This window comes from Carettochelys insculpta, chromosome 27, assembly GCF_033958435.1.
Source record: "Carettochelys insculpta isolate YL-2023 chromosome 27, ASM3395843v1, whole genome shotgun sequence".
NCBI classification, from domain to species: Eukaryota; Metazoa; Chordata; order Testudines; family Carettochelyidae; genus Carettochelys; species Carettochelys insculpta.
In genome coordinates this window covers 16,995,456-17,019,213 of record NC_134163.1, presented here as the reverse complement: position 1 = coordinate 17,019,213, position 23,758 = coordinate 16,995,456, and the positions used below count along the sequence as shown (strand labels likewise).

Sequence of the window (23,758 nt, the reverse complement as noted above, 5' to 3'; positions counted from 1 at the left end):
TAAGTGTGTGTAGATGCTCTGCACTCCTTACTTGGAAGTAAGGAGTCTGCCAAGGAGGCACCCCTCCTCCCTGCAGAGGAGGGGGACACTCTGGCCAGCCCAGGCAGGGCTCTATTGTCCCTGCCAGCCACCTTAAGGGAAACAGCCTCCAACAACCCCACACAAGAAGCTGAGATCATGCCACAAGCAGAGGCAGCATGAGCTCCCACTCAGACTACTCCTGCTCGAAGCACCAGCCCATCTCTGAACCCTCTGGCCACCATGCCAGAATATCCACCTCCCGGCGGCCCTGGACGAGGAGTCCGAGGGGTCGCAGCACCTGGGCAAGGGCTATGCCAGGAGGGGAGCCTCCTGGACTGAGGACAAGCTGAAGGACCTCCTCGCTCTGTGGGGTGGAGGAGGAGGTCCTTTGGCAAAGTGGCGCCCAGCAGAGGAACACAAATGCATTTGACCAGCTGGCCAGCGGCCTCGCCATCCACGACTGCACTGGCAGCAGTGTGCAAATAGAAGTAAAAGAACTCCGCCAGACATACATCAAGGCCAGCAATGCTGCCAGCTGGTCGGGGCATGGCCCATCCACTGCCCCGTTACCAGGAGCTGCACAGGCTCCTGGGACCAAGGGACACAGTTGCCCCAGAGCATGTGGTGCACACCTCCACTCCTCCCTCCCCTCCCCGCAGACAGAGAGCATGAGGCAGGTCCCTCCTGCACCATGAGCCCCTCGAGCAAGGAGTGGCAGACGGTGACCAAGGACGATGATGAGGGTTCCAACGATGGGACCCTCATCATCACTCTCCCCTCTGGGACACCCAGCCAAGCATCCTCCAGCCGAGCCTCGCCTGAACCCCAGGCTGTCGTAGCCAGTATGTACAGGACGAGTCAGATGTTGCCAGGGATGGGAACGGGGCCCACCTGGAACAACTCCACAGCCCACACGCCTGGGGACGAGGAGAAGGAAGGAACACGGGCCAACCCTTACCAGGCGGGAACCTCTAGGCACCTGGGATCCCACAGGGCTCACGGGCTACTGGGTGGCAGGGGAGAGGGGTTGAGACCCAGCACTAACAGGCCATCCCCATTCCCTTCTGCCTTCACAGGCCCATTGTTGGGAAGGTGCCGCAGCACACCAGAGTGGGTTGCAGCTGCAGGGAGCCGGCCTCATCACCCCAGCCTGCATCCTCCCACAGCCACAGCAGGGCCTCCTGCAGATGGCACTGGAGGGAGGAGTCAGCTGCCAACTGGGTGGTCATGCAGGAGATGAGCAGAGAGCTCCACGACCGGCTGGTGATGGAATGGAACATGTGGGTGTGGCTGGCTGGCAGCCTGGACACCATGGCCCAGGCCTTGGCCGCCTGCCTCCCACAACCGCCCACCCAACTTGCAGCTGCTCCCTCCCCCACTGCAGCTGCCCCTTCGGCAGCTATCCCCCCACCGCCGCCCACCTCCTGCCGGGCCTGTCACCGTCCGCCCCCTGGATCTGGCTCAGTGGCTGCTGGCTGAGGCAGGTGCACCTGGCCCAGACCCAGTGGCCTCCCCTGCACACCCTGAGGAGCCCAAGCCCACAGCACCTCCACCCAAGCCCTACCTGCCTGTGGTCCTGGCCTGTCGCAGCCCTGCAAGGCGCCCCAGACCGGGGTGGTAAGGGCAGCCATAGCAGATGCAGCTCCTGCCCCCCCATGCCCCTGGACGACTGAGCCTTCCCCCACCTCCCCGTTCATTTCTCCCACTTAGTCCCACTCCCAATTCAGTTGCTGCACCTAGCCCCTCTGGCTCCCTCCTGTGGACTATTCCCCCCATGCACTGTAAATAGTTTCTCACACATTGTTCTGGTTGGTTTTGCAAAACAAATTTATTCCCCCGATGCTAAAGTTTAATGTTCCCACCCTAATCTCGTGGCCCTGGTGCTTGGTGGGAGAACGGTAAGGGTGGACAGTATGAGGGATGGATGAGTGGGGGGGGCGGTGGTGCATATTGTAGCTGGGAGGGTCAGGGTAGGCCCTGCATGAAGGCCTGGCACAAGGCCTCCCGGGCTCTGACCCCACTTCTGTGCCTCGAGGCCTGGGGCAGCAGGCAGCTGCTCATACCCAGCCCCTGGGTCCACGGCCCAGCCCTGGATGAAGGGCTCCCATTGGCCCTCCAGGGGCACAGCAGAGGCCACAGTAGGCAGTGATGACCAAGGGGGTGTTTGGGAGGCTGACATCCAGCCTGGTGAGGAGGCTGCGAAATCTTCCCTGCAGTCTCCCAAACACCAGCTCAACTGTGTCCCTGACATGGTTGACGCGGCTGTTAAAGTGTCCTGGGCTGGCATGGTGCATTCAGTATAGGGCCGCGTGAACCATGGGTGCAGGGGGTACGCAGCATCAGCCACAATGCAGGGGGGCATCGTGATGTCCCCAAGTGTGAGCTTCTGCGGGGGGACATATGTGCCCTCCTGGATCTGGTGTCCCAGCCATGAATTCCCGAACACTCGAACATCATGGGCCCTAGCCAGCCAGCCCACACACATCCAGGAAACAGCCCCTCGCATCCACCAGGGCCTGGAGCACCACTGAGTGGTACCCCTTCCTGTTAATGTAGGTGCTCCTGCTGTGGTCTGGAGCTCAGATTGCCATATGCATCCCATCTAGAGCTCTAAAACAACCTAGGGGAAGCCTAGGTCCATGAACTCAGCAAGGGCAGGGTCCAGGTCCCCCGGGGTCACGACTCATGGCAAGAGAACCTTGTTGATGGCTCGGACGACCTGCTGGAGGGAAGGAAGACATGTCCATGAATGCTGGACCAGGAGCTGCCCCCTCAGTACCCCCGCCCACCAGCCGTCCCTCTCCCCAGGGTGGGTCCACGGTGGGGGTCAGACTTACCTCAATCATCACCACTACAATGGTGGCCTTGCTGACGCCGAATTGGAGGCCAACGGATCACAGGCTGTCAGGGGTGGCCAGCCTCCACAGAGCGATGGCCATCCTCTTCCTCACCGGGAACGCTGGCTGTATCCGTGCCTCTCAGTGCTGGAGGACTGGGGTGAGCCAGTGGCAGAGGTCTGTGAACGTCTGGCAGGTCATTTTGAAGTTCCTCAGTCACCGCTCATTGTCTCAGTCCTCCAGCACTAGCCAGTCCCACCACTCACTGGTGGTGGCTAAGGCGCACTGGTGCCAGACTGGGGGGCCCACGGGAGGGGCATCAGTGCTGTGGCCAGGGCCTGCAGGCTTGGTCCCAGGAGGGCAACCCGGCTGTGTGACTGAAAGATGACAGCAACCATCATGGGCAGCAGGCTGGCCAGGACATCGTCCTCTAGGAGGGTAGGAGCAGGCTGTTCTCCCCAGAAGGTGCTCTGTTGCTGCCCACAGCTTGGCAGCCTTGAGCACATGCAGGGTGGGGTTGTTGGGAGGGGCCCTTTAAGAGGACAGCTGGCTGCGAGCCCAGAAGGGCTCATTGGCCTTGCGACCCCATGCCCGTATCATTTCCTGGCCCCTTACTTCAAAGTAGGGGCTAATTGTTGCAGAGGCTTAACGGTGAAGTAGGGGGAAGCCTACTTCTAAGTAAGGGTGTGTGCATTTTGTGTGTAGACTCTCAATTTTGAAGTTGCTTACTTTGAAGTTATTCTGTAGTGTAGACACAGCTCTAGTCTGCAGTCACAAAAGCCTATTTAATTAAAGCTGTCTATTTTAATTCTGCAGGATTTCCTCTGTAGGTGCAGTTCATCCCTTCTTAAACTACTGGACTTTAAAGAAGGGTGAAAGATTTGTACAATACTAAAGAGAATACCTGATTAATTTCTTCTTGTGTTGATTTTAAAGATTTAATTATTGTTTCAAGTTGCACTCTTCCCGCTTGAATACTCTGTTCCAGCTGAGTCTCTTCTTGCTGGAGACGATTCAGCTCTGCTTTTGCTCTATTCAGATCATCTTCCTGTAATTTTAAATCTGATTCCTGAGACTGAATCTCCATCTTCAGTGAAGAAATCTGGAAAAAAAAAATTGACATGCAATGCCAACTCGAGAGTGCAAACTGAAATTATAGTAATGTTTATATTAATTATTTGTGATTAATTCATATTTCATTATGTCAACATCTGAACTGTGAGCTGCTAAGGAAATATAAAACCAACTTACATCATTCCAAGAAGTAAAGTGAGTTAAAACTCATGTGGAATTAGGATTCTTGAAGTAAACTACTGAGATATATATAAGCCTGGGGAAGCAACTGATAACTATTACATATTAGAAATAAGACAGCCACTAAATACCTGTTAAAATGTTCTTTTAATGCTTTTCCTGTGGATTCCAAAACTCAGCTGAAGGAGAACACCACTCCTCTGTCTGTAGCTTTTGTTTTAAATATACTATGTACATTTATTCAAGTGGTCAGCTTTCAACAAAACAAAGTTTAAAAATGTTATACCAATTTCCTGTTTCCTATGTACCTTTATGACCAATCATACTGGGTTTCTATAAAGAGACTATATGTTGATGATACTGAAATCAAGTTATAAATGAAAATGCTAGTCATTAAAATAATGTATCTTACTTTACTGAAACTTTTAAAAGACTCAGACAAAACTTCCCAGCTTTGAGCCTGGTTCCCCGAAAATTGGCATTTTCACCTCTAGCATGAATAGTATTTAATTGAGTAACTTGTAAATGTTGACAGAGTCCACAAGTGAAGAGGAATATTATTGCTTAACCTACTTCTCACTTTTTAATTAACTTTTTCCTGTTTATTAGGAAATTAAAGAAATTCATTTACCTGTATTTTCATCTGTGGCTTTAAGCATAGATACAGAACTGAAACACAAATCCTGATGTTTGAAACTACTGACTGAGTTAAATACTTCCTGAAATTTTAAACATGAACACCACTGCATTATTTATCGTAGGTTATTTCTTTCATAGGATATTATCCATTTATTTATCCATCTCAAGTAAAAAAACCTAAGAAAATAGATGTACATGCTTTACACCTTCCAACAGTATCCAAGAACAATACCAATGACTAGGCAAAGAGTTAAAGGAGCTACTAAGATGGAAATAAAGGTCAAAAGCCACAAGTGATTAACACACGAACTGATGGTACAGTGATAGGGAGGTGTGTATACATGTACCAGTATATCTTTAGGGCTTTGTTTTCTTTTTAAAAAACTACCATTAAAAGATCAGCAAATTCATATTTTACCTAAAAAGACTCTAAAACTTTAGACATTAATAAGAATTAGTAGCCTTGTGGAAGGGTCTCCTCTCCCTCAACATGAAGACAGAATAAGCTTGACTTCTCAGATAGCCAGATATTTCATTCAGATACAAAAATGAGTGCAACTTTATAGCCACATTTACACTAGCCTGCTACTTTGAAAGAGCAGGTACCACTTCAAAGCAGTGTGCGTCGTGTCTACACGTACCATGCACTACTTCCAAGTTGAAATCGATGTTAGGTGCTGCAGACATTGAAATTGCTATCCCAATCAGAAAATAGGAATAGGGTGCTACTTGGATGTTGAAAATCAAAAAACAATGTGTGTAGACACTCCGCGTCCTGCTAATTCGAAAGAGCAGGTTCCACCATGGCAGCAATCAGCTGGGACATGTAGACGTGCTGTCCAGCTCCTGCCAGGCCCTACAATCTGTGCACGCAGCGGCTCTTAAAGCTGCACGGACCAGGAAACTCCACGTCAGGAAGCTGAGAGCATGCAGGCAGCAGCCATCAGATGTAGTGCCCCTGCATGCTTAACAGCGACCCCCAGCAGCCCCCCACCAGTGATGGAGAGCAGCCAGGCACCAGAGCAGTCCCAAGACTCCCTCTCCAACTGACCCCAGGGCTCGCAAGGGTCTGGCTGGGGGTGAAGGGGGAAGAAGCGTGGCCCCTCCTGGAGCGAAGCTGAGCTCCAGGATCTGCTGGGGCTCTGGAGTAGGTGCTCCGGGTTATGGGGAGCAAGTGGCAGAACGCAGCTGCCTTTGCCTGGCTGGCCAAGGGTTTGACCGCCTGGGGTCACCCTGCCTGCACTCCTGGCCATGTTAGGAGTAAGGCGAAGGAGTTGCAGCAGGGTTACTCCCATGCTTGGGACTCAGCCAGCCAGTCAGGGGCCACCTCTGCCGCTTGGCCCTATTACTGGGAGCTCAAGGCCATCCTGGGCCCAGGGGACACCTCCTCCCCGCCAGCTATCCTTGATATAGTGGCCGAGGAGCCCAAGCAAGTCAAAGAGCAGGAGCCTGAACCGTTGCCCAGTCCCACGCCACCAGGGATGGACCCGGGCACTGAGGCCATGCAGTGGTCCAGCGGAAATGGGGAGCTGGTCACTGACCTCCTCTCCTGAACCTCCAGCCGGGCATCTGCCTGACTGGCATCCCCCGACCTCAGCGGTGGACCCTCAGGTATGTACCTCACAGAGCACACACCCCCAGGTCATGGGGCGGGGGCACGACACACGACCGGGGCCTCCCACACACACCCCAGCAGACCACGGGCACCAGTGTCAGTCAGCCCTTGCTTCCATAGACAGCACTGTACCCTGCCCCTGTGAGGGGGAGGGGAGGGGAGGGAGAGGACCACACAAAGGGGTCGCCCACAGGGCCACCGAACCCATGGGACAGGGGACGGAGAATAGGGACACAGCGGCCATTGGTGGATGGAGTGGTGGGCCACGGGGCAGGGGTCGGTACTCACGGCCTTTTTCTCCCCTTCCCCATTTCCACAGCCATACCATCCAAGCGCCAGGAGAGTCTTGCTGTGTCCGTGGTCCCAGACAGCCCCCCGGAGGCGAGGGACAGTGACCGTCCAGAGGCACCAGCAGCGCCAGGACAGGCCTGCTTCCCTCAGAGCCTGCGGCAGCCAGCTGAGGGCCCCCACATCGCCACCTCCATCTGGCACCAGATGGAACTGGCAGAGCAGCACCTCCAGTTCAAGGAGTAGGAGGCTGCCTGACACTTGGCAGCCTGGGGGGACTTTATGGCCACCTTCCGGGATATCGCGCGTATGTATTGGGAGCTCCTGGTCTGGCTACCCCCTTCCTGGCCCCCTACCCCCGCCGTGGCCCCACCTGTCATCCCCCCGGGAGAAGAGCCCACTGGACCTGACCACCAGCCCAAGGCTGATCGCTGACTGTACCTTACCGTGCTCCCAACCCCCGCCAGGGACCCAGAAGACAGGGAGCATGGGACCTGGAGCCAGTGGGGGGTCACAGCCCTCCACCCCTGCCCTGGAGTGATGGCCCAGTGCCTGGGCCACCTAGGTCCTCCTTCCTCTGTAAGTAGTTATCCCCCTCTCCTGTACATAGTTAGCCCCCACTCCTGTATATAGTTATCCCCGCTGTTCTGTTGACAAATATGTTCTACCCCCAGTTTTAGTAGTTTGTAATACACTGTTTTATTCTTCCCAAACCTTAATGTGCCATGTGCTCGGTGGAGGGAGTGTGGGGGTAGGGGGAGCGTGCAGGAGGCCTTCCGGGGTTGGCCAGGGCAGCACTCACTGGGGCCCCTGGTTGAAGTGCCGGCGCAGGGTGTCCCGGATGCAAACCCTGTCCCGGTGGGCCTGGAGGCTAGAGGTGGCAGCCGGCTGGAGGTAGCCCATGCCAACCTTGACTGCCCACCCCCAACTTAAGGCCTTCCCCCTACTCTCCACAATATTATGTAAAGTGCAGCAGGTGCCCACTCCCTGAGGGACACTGAGGACACCCATATCCAGGCAGGCATGGAGGCAGCACCACTGCCCCTTCAGGACACCAAAGGTACGCTCAAACACCTGGCAGGTATGGTTCAGCTGTGTGTTGAAGCGCTCCTGGCTGGGGGTGCGGTGGGCGCATGAGCCAGGGCTGGAGTAGGTATGTGGTGTCAGCCACCAGGCAGAGGGGCAAGGCAGTGTCCCCCAGCAGAATCTCCTTCTGGGGGATGTAGGTCCTCATCTCCAACCAGCAGCAGAGGCCCAAGTTACAGAAGACCCCTGTGTCATGGGTGCAGCTAAGCCAGCCCACACAGATGTCCTGAAACCAGCCCCAGCTGTCCACCATGGCCTGCAGGGCCACTGAATGGTAGCCCTTTGTGTTTATGTACTGTCCTCTGCTGTGCTCTGGGACGCAGATGGGTATGTGGGTCCTGTTGAGGGCCCTGAAGCAGTTCGGGAACCCCAGTGCACCAAAGCCCGGGATGGCCATGTCCAGGTCCTCGATGCAGATGACCCTCTGAAGGAGCATGGCGTTAAGTCCACGGACCACCTGAGGGGAGGGGACATAGGCACCTGTGAGGGTGTGCGGAGTGCACCCGGCCCCCTCCCCAGACCCCCACCCTGAGCCCCTCCCCAGTCCCCCCCCACCCGCTCCAGTGTGGTGTGTGCCCAGGCCTACTTACCTCCATCACAATGGCCCCAACTGTGGCGTTGACCACACCAAACTGGTGTCCCATGGAGCAGTAGCTGTCTGGAGTGGCCTGTCTCGATGGAGAGGGTGCGCCGCACCCAGGTGTCCTGGTGTCTCAGAGCAGGGGTCAGCCACTGGCAGAGCTTGAGGAATGTCTGCCACAGCATCTGGAAATTCCAGAGCCACTGGTTGTCATCCAGTTGAGTGTCTTTGGGCTAAGCTTAGAGGTGGAAGTAACAGAGGTGATGTTGGGGTTGGTGTCTGTTATAGGCCGCCAGCTCAGGGAGAGGAGATAGATGAGGCTTTCTTCAGGCAGCTTAGCGAAGCTTCCAAATCACAGGCCCTGGTTCTCATGGGAGACTTTAATCATCCAGACATTTGTTGGGAGACCAGTACAGCAGAGCACAGAGAATCCAGGAAGTTTCTGGAGACTACTGGGGATAACTTCTTGGTACAAGTGCTGAAGGAACTGACCAGGGGCCGTGCGCAACTTGACCTGTTGCTCACAAACAGGGAAGAACTAGTCGAAGAAATAGAAGTGGGAGGGAACCTGGGCTGCAGCAACCATGAGATCGTATATTTAAGGATCTGGATGAAAAGAAGAAGTGTGAGCAGTAACATACAGACCCTTGATTTCAGAAGAGCAGACCAACTCCCTAAGAGACCGGATAAGCAGGATCCCTTGGGAAACGAAGACGAAGGAGAAAAGAGTTGAAGAGAACTGGAAGTATTTTAACAAGTCTTACTGAAGGCAAGGGAACAAACAATCCCGCTGCGTAGTAAGAAATGCAAACATGGTAGGCAACCAGCTTGGCTTAACAGGGAAATCCTTAGTCAGCTTAAATGCAAAAAGGATGCACACAAGAAATGGAAACGAGGACAGTTGACTAAGGAGGACTATAAACATACGGCTGGAGAATGCCGGGCAGTAATCAGGAAAGTGAAAGCACAATTGGAACTCCAGCTGGCAAGGGATGTGAAGAACAACAAGGGTTTCTACAGCCATGTGAACAATAAACGGGTTATCAGAGAAGGTATGGAGCCATTACTGGATGAGGGAGGTAACCTAGTGACAGATGATGCAGGAAAGGCTGAAGTACTCAATGCTTTTTTTGCCTCAGTCTTCACGGACAAAGTCAACTTCCCAACGACGGTCCTAGATGATGCAGTATGGGAAGGTGGAGGGCAGCCATCTGTGGGGAAGGAACAAGTTCTGAGATATCTAGAAAAACTAGATGTGCACAAGTCCATGGGTCTGGATTTAATGCACCCCAGGGTAGTGAGGGAATTGGCAGAGGTCATTGCTGAACCTTTGGCCATTATCCTTGAAGACTCTTGGAGATCAGGGGAGATACCGGATGACTGGAAGAAGGCAAACATAGTGCCCATCTTTAAAAAAGGAAAGAAGGACAATCCAGGGAACTATAGACCCATCAGCCTTACCTCAACCCTTGGGAAAATAATGGAGGGAATCCTCAAGGAATCCATTTTGAAGCACTTGGAAGAGGGGAAAGTGATCAAAAGTAGCCAACATGGATTCACCAGGGGCAAGTCCTGCCTCACCAATCTGATCAGCTTCTATGACAAGGTAACAAGCTCTGTGGACATGAGGAAGTCAGTGGATGTGATATACCTTGACTTCAGCAAGGCTTTTGATACGGTCTCCCACAACATTCTTGTCCATAAGTTAAGGATATATGGATTGGATCCTTGGACTATAAGATGGATAGAAAGCTGGCTTGATGGTCGGGCCCAACAGGTAGTGGTCAATGGCTCAATATCTGGATGGTGGTCTCTTTCAAGCGGAGTGCCGCAAGGCTTGGTTCTGGGGCCGGTGTTATTCAACATCTTTATTAATGACCTGGATGAGGGACTGGGTTGCACCCTCAGCAAGTTTGCGGATGACACAAAACTCGGGGGAGAGGTAGATACGTTGGAGGGTAGAGAGAGAATCCAGAGGGACTTGGATAAATTGGAGGACTGGGACAAAGAAATCTGATGCGGTTCAATAAGGAGAAGTGTAGAGTCCTGCACCTGGGGCGGAAGAATCCCAAACATTGTTACAGGCTGGGGACCGACTGGCTCAGCAGCAGTATGATGGAAAGGGACCTAGGGGTTATGGTGGATGAAAGACTGGATATGAGGAAACAGTGTGCCCTTGTAACGAAGAAAGCTAACGGCATACTGGGGTGCATTACGAGGAGCATTTCAAGCAGATCTAGAGAAGTAGTTATTCCTCTTTATTCGGCCCTGGTGAGGCCACATCTGGAATAGTGTGTCCAGTTTTGGGTCCCCCAGTATAAAAAGGATGTGGATTTGCTAGAGCAGGTTCAGCGAAGGGCAACAAAAATGATTAAGAGTCTGGAGCACAAGACCTATGAGGATAGGCTGAGGGATTTGGGCTTGTTTAGTTTACAGAAGAGAAGACTTAGAGATGATTTAATAGCAGCCTTCAACTTCCTGAAGGGAAGCTCTAAAGAGGAGGGTGAGAAACTGTTCTCAGTGGTGTCAGATGGCAGAACAAGGAGTAATGGTCAGAAGCTGAAGAGGGAAATGTGTAGGTTAGATATTAGGAAAAACAACTTCACCAGGCGGGTGGTGAAGCATTGGAATGCGTTGCCTAGAGAGGTGGTGGATTCTCCATCCCTTGAGGTTTTTAAGTCCCAGCTGGACAAGGTCCTGGCTGGGATGACTTAGTAGGGGTTGATCCTGCTTGAAGCAGGGGGCTGGACTAGATGACCTCCTGAGGTCCCTTCCAGCCCTATGATTCTGTGATTCTGTCCCACTCCCCCAGGACAAGTTCCTCCCACCACTCAAAGCTGGTGGGGTGGCTCCAGAGCTGGTGGAGCACACAGGCAGAGAGGAGGGAGGGCAGAAGGGCCCAATCATCTGGGGCATCCCCTTCTGCCCCTTGGGAGTGGGTCCCCTGCCAGGAGCTGCTGGGTGGCCACTCGTGCTGTGGATAGCAGGGCACCCACTCCTCTGGTGGCAGCCAACAAGGTGTCTACCTGCTGCTGGTTCACGTCCATTCCTGCGGGCACTGTGTCTGCGGGGCTTATGGCACCTCTGCAGGACTTGTGCTGCGCAGGCCAAGTGTATTCAGGAGGGACCCTTTAAAGGAGCAGCTTGTTGCAGCCCCAGAAGGGCTTGTCTACCCTGCAACCCTGTCTGCAGCTTTTCCTGGCCCCTTCTTTCGAAAAGGGACACTGGTATGTGTAGACGTTCTCCTTCTGCATCCGCGATGGCCCCTTTTGACATGCCATGTAGTTCTTTTGACATCTCTCGTCCACAGCACCAGCCCTGGCCCATGCGTAGATGCTATGCATCGAAGGAGCGTCTTTTGATGTCCCTCTTTCGAAAGACGCTCTTTCGAAGTAGCACTCTAGTGTAGATGTAGCTTAGACAAAAAGATACTGAATAGGCATGATGATGATACTGCCTGAGTGGAACAGCCAGCCTATTTTAAAAAGGGATAGAAGTCATTTTTAGAGCAATTCCTACACAGGACAAGATGGTCACTCCTGGATTATCCACCTCAGACCCAGATGCCATCTCTGTACTGTGGCAGATCACAAACTACAGCTGACAGGTGCCTGAGAGAGGGGGAACATTTTGGGAGCTGAAGGAATCCCTTTTTGTTCCCTCTGTAAGTTCACAGAGAGTACAGTCCTTCAGGCTGGATAGGCAGCTGGGGCTCATCAGAAGTCAGCCAGCATCAAGCTGTAATAAAAGCACCTGTTACCAGTAAAGGCCTCCAGGCTCTCTATAAAAGGCTTTCCCCAGGTAGCAGGAAGGGAGGGGCATGGTGCTCAGAGAGAAGGAGGCTGGAAGTGTGGAGAGTTGAGTAGAGAAAACCAGATGAGACCCAAGCACAGCACAGCCAGGTACCCCAGCAACATGCTACAGGGGCAAAAGACCCCAGAGGACAGTAGTGGGTGAAGAGGCCCAGGGAAAGCCCATTAGCTCCCTCCTTCCCTAGGATCCCCAGGCTGGAGTTCAGGGCAATGGATGCGACTGGGACTCCCTCCATGACTTCCCTTGGTAGGGCTGGTCAACTGGGGCAGAGACAAAGCAGCTCCAGGCTGGTGGAGAGGGACCTGCTCCACCCCAAATTCAGATTGACCCGTGATGAACACAGCTCAGTAAAGGGAGACCCTTGCCTTGGGAAAGTCCCAGAGCAACAAAAAGGGCCTCTCAGTCTCTGAGGCACACAAGGAGATGCCTGGAAGTGCAGAACCATTATGGGACAGTCGAGGAGTCCATCACAGTGCTTATGACATCCACAGAATCATAGAATCCTAAGGCTGGAAGGGACTTCAGAAGTGCATCAAGTCCAGCCCCCTTCCCAAGCAGGACTGATCCTAATTAAATCATCCTAGCCAGGACTTTGTCAAGCTGGGACTTAAAAACCTCCAGGAATGGAGATTCCACCACCTCTCTACATCACGCATTCCATTGCTTCACCACTCACCTGGTGAAATAATTTTTCCTAATAGCCAACCTACACCTCTCCCATTGTAACTTCAGGCCATTGCTCCTTGTTCTGCCATCCGTCACTACTGAGAACCTCTCTCTATCCTCTGTAGAGCCCCCATTGAGGAAGCTGAAGGCTGCTATTAAGTCACGCTTCACTCTTCTCTCCTGAAATCTAAATAAGCCCAAATCCCTCAGCCTCTACTCTTAGGTCATGTGATCTAGCCCCCTAATAATTTTCATTGCCCTCTGCTGGACCCGCTTCAATGCATCCACATCCCTTCTACACTGGGGGACCAAGAACTGGCCTCACCAGTGCTGAATAGAGGGAAATAATTTCTACAGATCTGCTGCAAATACTCCTCCTAATACACACCAATCTGCCATTAGCTTTCTTGGCTACAAGGGCACACTGTTGACTCATATCCAGCCTCTCACCCGCTGTAGTCCCCAGGTCCTTTTCTGCTTTACTGCTACTTAACGAGTCAGTCCCCAGCCTGTAAGAATGCTTGAAATTCTTCCATCCCAAGTGCAGGACTCTGCATTTGTCGTTGTTGAACCTCATCAGATTACTTTGGCCCAATCCTCCAGTTTATCTAGGTCACTCTGGACCCTATCCCTACCCTCAAACATATCTACGTGTCCCCCTATCTTAGTGTCATCTGCAAATTTTTTTGAGGGTGCACTGCATCCCATCATCCAGATCATAAATAAAGATGCTGAACAATATTTTTTTGAGAAATGATGAGAAGCGACCAGAACTGTTTTCAAGTTTTCAACGTGTGGGCATACCAAGGACATATTTAAGTGGGATTATAATTTTTTTTTGCCTTATTATCTATCTCCTACCCAGGCCCACCAATAGGAGGCAGGACAGGTGGGTAGTTAACCAGGGGACAGGGTATGCCCCGATTCCTAAGTTTCATGCCTTGTGAAAAGTGCAGGTATCCTATGCCTGTTAGCAACCTGCACAACAGCTGTCCACATACCTCTTTCATGCACTACAAAAACCAACTTGTCTTTACCGTATCCCTCCTCAAAACATATTTATCTCCTGACATTGCCACTACCTGTACCACTGGAGGAAGCATGCTTTTCAACCAATATATGGTGCTCAATAAATATTCAAAACTGTTATATAAAGCTATTAAAGTCAATAAAACCATTTTCTGGACCTCTGTGTGTCAGTACTGTAGAGGTAATTAAGAGAAAAATTAGCAGGCAAAACAAGAGTTATTTACTGTATTAATAAAAACCTTTTTATTCCCCCACTAAAAAACGCAACATGCAGGATCACCTCCAGAATTAATAAACACTCACCACCTGTGTTTCTTCCTGGCATTTCTGTTTCACATCACTTAACATATCTTTCAGTTTGGCTTTCTGCTGGTCCATTTCATCTAGGCGGTCTTGAGCATCTTGTTTCTGAGCTTCCAGCTCTTGCAAGTTACTTGTTTCTCTGTCTAAATCATTTTGCAGTTCCTGAAAAAAGTGCCACAATATTACAGAGTACAGTTAACTGATATCCTGTGACAAGTGGTTAAGCTTACAGAACCAGACTGAGGTAGGCAAACTCCAAATTCAACCTGCAGTGTTGTCTACAGCATTTTCCCCATCCAAAAGTTTCAGTCCTTTCTGTAAACAAACCAAAAACATTGCCAGCATTTCACCACTCATCAGCAATCTACTGTATCAAATCAATGTCCATGTGATGAGAGAAGAGAGTTTTAGAGGAAAGGATTTCACAGAATCATAGAATCACAGGGTTGGAAGGGACCTCAAGAGATCAACGAATCCAGCCCCCTGCTTCAAGCAGGATCAACCCCCACTAAGTCATCCAGCCATGACTGTATCAAGCCAGGATTTAAAAAACTCTGGGGACGGACATTCCACCAACTCTCTAGGCTTCGCTTTCCAGTACTTCACCATCCTCCTGGTGAAGTAGTTTTTGCTAATATCCAACCTACTCCTCTCCTTCTGTAACTTCAGACCTTTGCTCCTTGTTCTGCTATCTGTCACCACTGAGAGCAGTTTCTCTCCATCCTCATTAGAGCTCCCCTTCAGGAAGCTGAAGGCTGCTATTAAATCACCCCTAAGTCTTCCCTTCTGCAAACTAAATAAGCCCAAATCCCTCAGCCGCTCCTCATAGGTCATGTGATCCAGCCCTTTAATCATTTTCATTGCCTTCTGCTGAACCTGCTCCAACACATCCACATCCCTGCTATGGGGGTGGCAAAACTGGACGCAATACTCCAGATGTGGCCACACCAGTGCCAAATAAAGTGGAACAACCACCTCTCTAGATTTGCTCAAAACGCTCCTCCTAATGCACCCTAATATGCCGTCAGCCTTCTTGGCTACAAGGGCACACTGTTTACTCATATCCAGCCTTTCACCAACCATAACTCCTAGGTCCTTTTCCACTGTACTGCTGCTTAGCCAGTCGGTCCTCAGCCTGTAACAATGTTTGAGAATTTTCCGTCCCAAGTGCAGGACTCTACATTTCTCCTTGTTGAACCGCATCAGATTTCTTTGGGCCCAATCCTCCAGTTTATCCAGGTCACTCTGGATTCTATCTACTTCTCCTGCTAGCTTGGTGTCATCCACAAACTTGCTGAGGGTACAGTCCAGTCCCTCATCCAGGTCATTAATAAAGATGTTGAACAACACCAGCCCCAGAACTGAGCCTTGGGGCATTCCACTTGAAACCAACCACCATCCAGATATTAAGCCATTGACCACTACGGGTTGGGCCTAACCATCAAGCCAGCTTTCTATCCAACTTATAGTCCATGTATCCAATCCATCTTCCTTAACTTATGGGCAAGAATGTTATGGAATATTGTACCAAAAGCTTTGCTGAAGTCAAGGTATATTACTTTCACTCACTTCCCCATGTCCACTCAGCCTGTTACCACATCAAAGAAGCTAATCAGATTGGTCAAGCATGATTGGCCCTTGATGAATCCATGTTGACTACTTTTGATCACTTTCCCTCTTCCAATATGGATTCCTTGAGGATCCCTTCCATTATCTTCCCAGTTACTGAGGTAAGGCTGATGGGTCTATGGTTCCCTGGATTGTCCTCCTCTCCTTTTTCAAAGATGGGCACTATATTTTTCTTTTTCCAATCATCCAGAATCTCTCCCAAGCTCCAAGAGTCTTCAAAGATAATGGCCAAAGACTTGGCAATGACATCTGCCAGTTCCCTCAGTACCCTTGGGTGCATTAAATCCAGACCCATGAATTTGAGTACATCTAGTTTTTCTAAGCAGCTCTGACCTCGTTCCTTCTGCACCAAGGGCCGCCCTCCACTTTCCCATACTGTATTGTCTAGCACCATAGTGTGGCAGCTGCCCTTGTCAACGAAGACCGAGGCAAAAACAGCACTGAGTACTTCAGTTTTTCTTACATCATCTGTCACTAGGTTACCACTCTCTTCTTATAACAGCCCCACATCTTTCTTGGTAACCCTCTTATTGTTAACATGCCTGTAGAAAACCTTCTTGTTACCCTTCACATCCCTTGCCAGCTGCAGTTCCAATTGTGCCTTCGCTGTACTGATTACCGCATGGCATTTTCTAGCTGTATATTTATACCCCTCCTTAGTTATCTGTCCAAGTTTCCACTTCTTATACGCATCTTTTTTGAGTTTAAGCTGACCAACGATTTCCCTGTTAAGCCAAGCTGCTTGCCTACCATATTTGTGTTTCTTACTATGCAGCAAGATTGTTCATTCCTGTGCCTTCAGTAAGATTTCATGAAAATACTGCCAGTTCTCCTGAACTCTCTTCCCCTTCATCTTCATTTCCAAGAGGATCCTGCCCATCAGTTCTATCAGGGAGTTAAAGTCTACTCTTTTGAAGTTGAGGATTTGTATATTACTGCTCACCTTTCTTCCTTTTGTAAGGATCCTGAAATCTACCATCTTGTGATCACTGCAGCCCACGTTGCCACACACTTCTATTTCTCCTACTAGTTCTTCCCTGTTTGTGATCAGCAAATCAAGTTGTGCACAGCCCCTGGTCAGTTCCATCAGCACTTGTACCAGGAAGTTATCCCCAACATCCTTCAAAAAATTCCTAGATTGTCTGTGTGCTGCTGTATTGGTCTCCCAACAAATGTCTGGATAATTAAAGTCTCCCATGAGAACCAGGGCCTGTGATTTGGAACCTTCACTTAGCTGTCTGAAGAAATGCTCATCTACCTCATCTCCCTGATCTAGTGGTCTATAGCAGACACCACTAAAACATCACCTCTATTGCTTCCGCCTCTAAGCTTAACCCAAAGACACTCAACTGCCTTTTCTCCCTTCATATACCGGAGCGCTGAGCAATCATAATGCTCCCTCACACATAGCGCAACTCCTCCTCTTTTTCTCCCCTGCCTGTCCTTCCTGAACAGTTTATATCCTTCCATGACCATTCTCCAGTTACGAAAATCATCCCACCAAGTCTCCGTTACTGCAATCACTTCATACTACTTAGACAGTGCTAGGGCCTCTAGTTCCTCCTGTTTGTTTCTCAGTCTTCTTGCATTTGTGTACAAGCACCTCAGAGAAGTGGCTGACTGGCCCACTTTCTCCTCTTCACCCAGGAATCCTACTTTGTTGTACCCTACTCCTTCCCCACTTCCCTATTTCAGCTATTTTAATGCTATTATAAATATTAAGAACATGAATTTCAGAATTTAAATAGATACCTTTCACAATGTTGTTGTGAAGCATTGAGAGAAACATTTTCTATTATATTCTTTGCACTTTACAATAACCAGCAACAAAATGTTTGTTTTCTACAGAGCACAAAAAAATTAAATCATTGCTACAAGATATTCCCCCCAGTGCCAGAATAAACATGCCCATATAAATTTATAGAAAGTAGCAAGAAAATAAAAAAAAAAAAGCTTTAAAACATGGATGGTGCATTCTGTAAAATTTTAAAGAAATGTCATTAATAGTATTCCAGAGTTTTTACCTGAACTTCACTTGTTTTCTGTCTAATTGATTCCTCCTTTTCTCTAATATCCTGCTCTAATGAATATTTTTCTCTGTAGGAAAAACATTCTTGTTACTGATACAGTTAAAGACAGACAATATTTTATAGAAATCAATTAAATGTTCTTTGTTAAACAACACAGACGAAAAAGCAATCCCACATTCATGTCACACGTTCCAAGAAGTAATTAAGGAATATGTTCTTTCACTTTGAAAGACTGATTTGCCCCACAATCACTTTTTACTTCATGCACTAGATTCCACATGAACCTTCTAAAAACTGCTCCTGCTCTCAGTGTAATCATTCGGAGTTACCATTAACTTCAATGACAGCCACATAAGGCTTGTCTTGTAGCATTCAAGAGACAACATAGGACTAATGGAAGTGGTAATTACCAGTAACAAAAGCAAAGTAATACTGAAATTATTCTACTACTCAGGGATTCAATTGTTTCATTTAAATGAAAAGGAAGCTTTTAGTTTGTGCAGAACACGCCTTATGTACCTCGTCATGACATTTCAGAATGAACTACTCTGACTATAAATAAAAAAATAGCATGAACGGTTGGATTCAACTATATAATAGGGTCCTATTTTTGACTGTATTACACACACACACTTTAAAAAACCCACAACTCTATGGGACTATTAAATGCATTGCTCCGAAATGAAGTAAACTAAGAAAGGTTTCCTCTTTTCCAGATGGCACAGTGGTTAGAAATGCTCATGAAAACATTTTAAGAGGTATTTTGGTGTGAGTGAGTTTGCCTGACTGTTTCAATTTTGGTTCTGATTTCGGTTACTGTGGCAGTTGAGATTGTGAGTCTGGGAGTGTTTGATCTTTTGTTCCCTGGATTGCCTTTGATCAGCCGCAGGATGTGCCTTCCTTTGTGTGGTAAACAAGGAAGTAGGCCTGACCTAAGTGAGAAGGCTTTAAAATCCAGAGGCAAAGTGACCAGGGGAGTGAAGCAGACAGGGGGCTGCAGAAAGGGGAGTTTAAGAGGAAGCTTGACAGAGGGAATCCCCTACTATGGTTAGGAAGACTCACAACACCTCTGCCAGCACAACTCCTATCTCCTTCGCCTGTGCTATGGTCCTCTTGATCATGGGTGCCTCCACCCAGATTCTGGTGTGGTTTTACAAGGATGGTGACTTGCAGTTCCCACTTACTGAAATCCAGACTGGGGGGACCATTCAATGTGAAAGTTGCCTGCTGGTGCAATCTCTTAGGAAGCAGGCGGGAGAACGACAGGAGGAGGTAGCTAGGCTGAGGAGTATCTGAATTCATGAGCAATTCTTGGAGTATTTATGTGGAGACACTGAGGCTGAGGTAGATGTCCCACTACAAAAGACTGCTGACTCATCACTGGTGGAGGAGGAGATGCCTCAGGAGGGACACTGGCAGCTCGTCACTTCTGGAAGTAGGCTCTGCTCCACTGCTACTCCCAACCCTCCCACCATAGTACTGGAAAACTGCTTTGCTGTTCTGGATATGGCAGATGAGGAATCCCCCTCCTTGAAAAGAAGAGAAACCTTGTAGCCCCCAAGGCTGGGATGTGTGCTGCCCCACTGCGAAGAAGAAATGTAGGGTAGTGGTGGTTGGAGACTCTCTTCTAAGGAGACGAAGGCACCTATCTACCGCCCTAACATGTCATCTCAGGAGGTTTGCTACCTGCCAGAGGCCTGTATCTGACATGTTATGGAGCCATTGTTGAAGATTTATCCAGCCCTTGGTCTACCATCCCGTGCTACTCATCCATGTGGGCACTGATGATACTGCAAGGTGTGACACTGAGCAGATCAAGAGTGACTACAGGGCTCTGGGTGTACAAGTGAATGAGTCTGGAGCACAGTTGGTATTCTTTTCAGTCCTTCCTGTCCAAGGTAGGGGCCCAGGTAGAGACAGGTGCATCATGGAGGTGAATGCCTGGCTGTGAAGATGGTGTCGCCAGAAGGGCTTTGGCTTCCTTGACCACAGATGCTATTCCAAGAATGACTGCTAAGCAGGAATGGGGTTCACCTTCAAGGAAGGGGAAGACAGTATTTGGATGCAGACTGGACTAACCAAAGAGGAGGGTTTTAAACTAGGTTTGACGGGGGACAGGAGACCAAAGCCCACAGGTAAGTGAAAAACATGAAGGCCCGGGAGTTGGGTCGGAAATGGGAGGAAACATGGACTGTAATAGCAGAGAAAAAGGAGGGAGAAGGCAGAATTGGGAGGCAAAATCAAACCGATATCTTAGATGCCTATATACAAAGGCAAGAAGCATGGGTAATAAGATGGAAGAACTTGAAGTCCTAATAAATAAATATGACTATGAAATTGTTGGTATCACAGAGACATGGCGAGATAATTCACACAGCTGGAATATTGGTATAGAAGTGTACAGCTTACTCAGGAAGGATAGGCAGGATAAACAGGGAGCAGGTGTTGCCTTATAAATTAAAAATGTACACACATGTACTGATGTGGAGATGGACATAGGAAACTAACATGTTGAGAGTCTCTGGTTAAAAGGGATAAAAATTAGGGTGGTGTAACACTAAGGATCTACTACATACCACCTACCCAGGTAAAAGAGGTGGATGAGTTTTTTTTCCTAACAACTAACAAAATCATCCAAAGAGCAGATTTGATGGTGACGCAGAACTTCAACTATCCATATATATATTGGAAAACTAACAGAGTGGAGAACAGACTATCCAACAAGTTCTTGGACTGCACTGAAGACAATTTTTTATTTCAAAAGGTTGAAAAAGCTACTGCGGGGAAGCTGTTCTAGATTTGATTTTCATAGGGAAGAACTGGTTGAGAATTTGGAAGTGTAAGTCAGCTTGGGAAACAGTGACCATGAAATCATACAGTTCATGATACTAAGGAATGGTAGAAGGGAGAACAGCCAAAAGAGACAATGGATTTCAGGAAGGCAGACTTTAGTGAACTCAAGAGATCTGGTAGGTAAGGTCCCATGGGAAGAAAGAGTAAGAGGAAAAACAACTGAAGAGAGTTGGCAGTTTTTCAAAGGGACATTATTAAGGGCCCAAAAGCAAGCTATTCTGCTGTGTAGGAAAGAGCTATGTCTACACCGGGAAAGTAAATTGACTGCAGATACCCAATTCTAGCTCCATCAATTGTGTAGCTAGAGTCAATGTATCTGCAATTTGACTTATCTTTCCATCCTCCTTGAAGAAGGTTGATGGGAGAGTTTCTCCCACTGACCTCCCTTACTCCTCCCATCTTGCAGGTAGTACGGGGGTTGATGTTGACCCGTGATAGGTCGATTTTGCATTTTACTGCCTGGTGCGTGAAATCAAATCTCAGAAGATTGACCTTGAGCAGATCAATCTTCTGTGGTAGTGTAGATATAGCCATGGAAAGTATGGCAAAAGACCACCTTGGCTTAACCAGGAGATCTTGCATGATCTCGAAATCAAAAAGGAGACCGCGGTGGACGTGGTATACCTAGACTTTCGTAAGGCATTTGATATGGTCTCACATCATGTTTTTATCAATCAACTACCTAAATACAACTTAGATGGGCTACTATAAGGTGCATGCATAACTGGCTAGATAACTGTTCTGAGAGAGTAGTTATTAATGGTTCACAATCATGCTGGAAGAGTGTAACAAGTGGGATTCTGCAGGGTCTGTTTTGGGACCAGTTCTGTTCAATATCTTCAGCAACGATTTAGATACTGTCATAGAAGGGGGGCCAAAATTTGACCTTTTAACTTATACGTATGGTCTGAGTGCCGGTGATACTTTTTAAAGTCACTAGTAGTCCCTTTGACAGAGGAATTAAAAAACGTCTTTCAGTCACAAGCTCATCTCACCAAAGAACTGCTTCTTTTTATACAATGCAGCATGTTTTATGGCACCTTGTAGGGTTTTAGCTATTCAAGTGCAAAAGACATTGCATTTCTCTTCCACAGCCAAATAAAAATAGCATGTTGCATCTCCCTGATCTGGCACGGTTGGGACCTAATAGCTCCTGAAGAACAGAATTTGTCAAACTGGTGGGGGGGGGGGCAGGGCTTCTGCCCCAAGTGACCCCAGCCTCCCACTCCCCTGGGACTCCAGGCTTCCTGGGCTGCCACAGAGCTCCAGCCCTGCACTCAGTTGGAGTATTATGCCCAATTGTGGGCATCACATTTCAAGAAAGATATGGAAAAATTGGAGAAGGACTACAGAAGAGCAACAAGAATGATTAAAGGTCTCGAGAAAATAAGCTATGAGGAAAGACCGAAAGAATTGGGCTTGTTTAGTTTATCAAACAGACGACAGAGGGGAAGTAACAGTTTTCAAGTACCTAAAAGAGTTACATCGAGGAGGGAGAAAAATTGTTTCTCCTTGGTCTATGAGGCTAGGACAAGAAGCAATAGGCTAAAACTGCAGGAAGAGAGGTTTAGGTTGGACATTAGAAAAAGCTTCCTAACTGTCAGGGTGGTTAAACATTAGAATAAATTGCCTAAGGAGGTTGTGGAGATATTTAAAAGCACGTTAGATGGACATCTCTCAGGAACGTTCTACTGTGCTCGGTCCTGCTGTGAGGGCAGGGGACTGGACTCTATGACCCCCTGAGATCCCTATCTGTCCTAGTTGATCTATGATTCTATCATCAGTGAGAAAAATCCTCCATTTCCCAGATTCAGAATCATCCACTACATTACCTCTGGAGCTGTGCAATCTCCTGACTAATATCATCAAGTTCTTTCACCCCTGTAAATTCTCCTGATCCAACAGAACTTGAACTATCCTGAAAGACAGCAAAATAATGCATTATAATGCAAGCCAATTCAAGAACAGGATCACATTCTTAGCAAAGACTGAAGAGACACAATCCACATGCACTTCTCTAGCACCTTCCATCAGAGAACACAAAGTATTTTGTAACCATCACAATACTCTGAGTAACATAGTACATTTTATCCCTTTAACAGATGACTTAACTGAAGCACAGAGAAGTTCAGGGACTTGCCTTAGGCTAAAGATTAAAACTCGGGAGTGAAACCATTGCTGCAATGAAGTCAAAAGGAGTTTTGATACTGATTTCAATATGGCTAGGATTTCACCCCAGTGCTCCTGAGTCGTGTTTCCTGTTCTGAGTACAAGACACACTGATTCCTGCATTTACCTATTTCCTTCAAACCCATAATACAGAAGGAATAGTGGCAGGCATTCACCACCAAACAGTGTATATTGAAATTTAAGGGGCCAGATTCAAAGGTTCTGTATCACTTCTTAAGCAGGGAAATGATCGCTAAGGTCACTGAGAAACAATCTCAACATTAAAATCAGTATTTCTATACCTCTAATCTGGAACTCACTTGCCCAGCAACATCTGTAATCTGGCATTATTTTCGTTAGCCTGGAAATGAATCATCATGAGTATGGCCAAGTTTCCCCTGGTCCTATAAAGTTTGTTTATAGCCACTAATCCTGGCCCTCAGTGTTCTGTGCTGTTATTTAACTGTAATTTACCCATAATGTCTTCTAAGAGCCTAGTAAGCAATGGTAGTGTTGGTAATGCTGCCAGACAATATTGACCTCCTGTGGTCTGGCAAATTCTCTTGTCTGGCACTGGTCAGGTCCTGAGGGTGCCAGATGAGAGAGGTTCAACCTGCACCAACTCAGAATGAAGGAATAGGTGACCTGACTTCCCAACTTAGATGATACACATCTTAAGAGTCTACTTTGGGAACATGAGAAATCCTTTGGTAATGTATTTTACGCTAGGGTCAGGTGAATATAAGGAAAACCTAAAAACTAATTTTTGGAGTTACTAGCCAACAGCTCCCTGTTCTATGACAGTACTCACATTTTTTAAGTACAGATATGAACATGCACAGAGATTTTCACTATTCACCGTGAATCACCAGAAAGAGAATGTGCCTTCCAATTTGCTTGAAAAAAATATAGTTAAAAATATGAGCCACCATGTTAGTCTCTTAGA

General features: G+C 48.4%; 1 protein-coding gene across 5 annotated transcripts in view; it reads right to left on the bottom strand.

Annotated features, from left to right (window-relative positions):
• EPS15L1 (epidermal growth factor receptor pathway substrate 15 like 1) overlaps positions 1-23,758 on the bottom strand; it is a 94,710-nt gene that overhangs the window by 48,106 nt on the left and 22,846 nt on the right. For all 5 annotated transcript variants that reach the window (XM_074977988.1, XM_074977989.1, XM_074977991.1 and 2 more), the window contains 4 exons: positions 22,476-22,561; positions 17,785-17,857; positions 14,132-14,293; positions 3,763-3,960 (listed from right to left, as the gene is read on the bottom strand). In XM_074977988.1, coding sequence (XP_074834089.1) covers positions 3,763-3,960; positions 14,132-14,293; positions 17,785-17,857; positions 22,476-22,561 — 519 coding nt within the window. The remainder of the gene's footprint in view (positions 1-3,762; positions 3,961-14,131; positions 14,294-17,784; positions 17,858-22,475; positions 22,562-23,758) is intronic.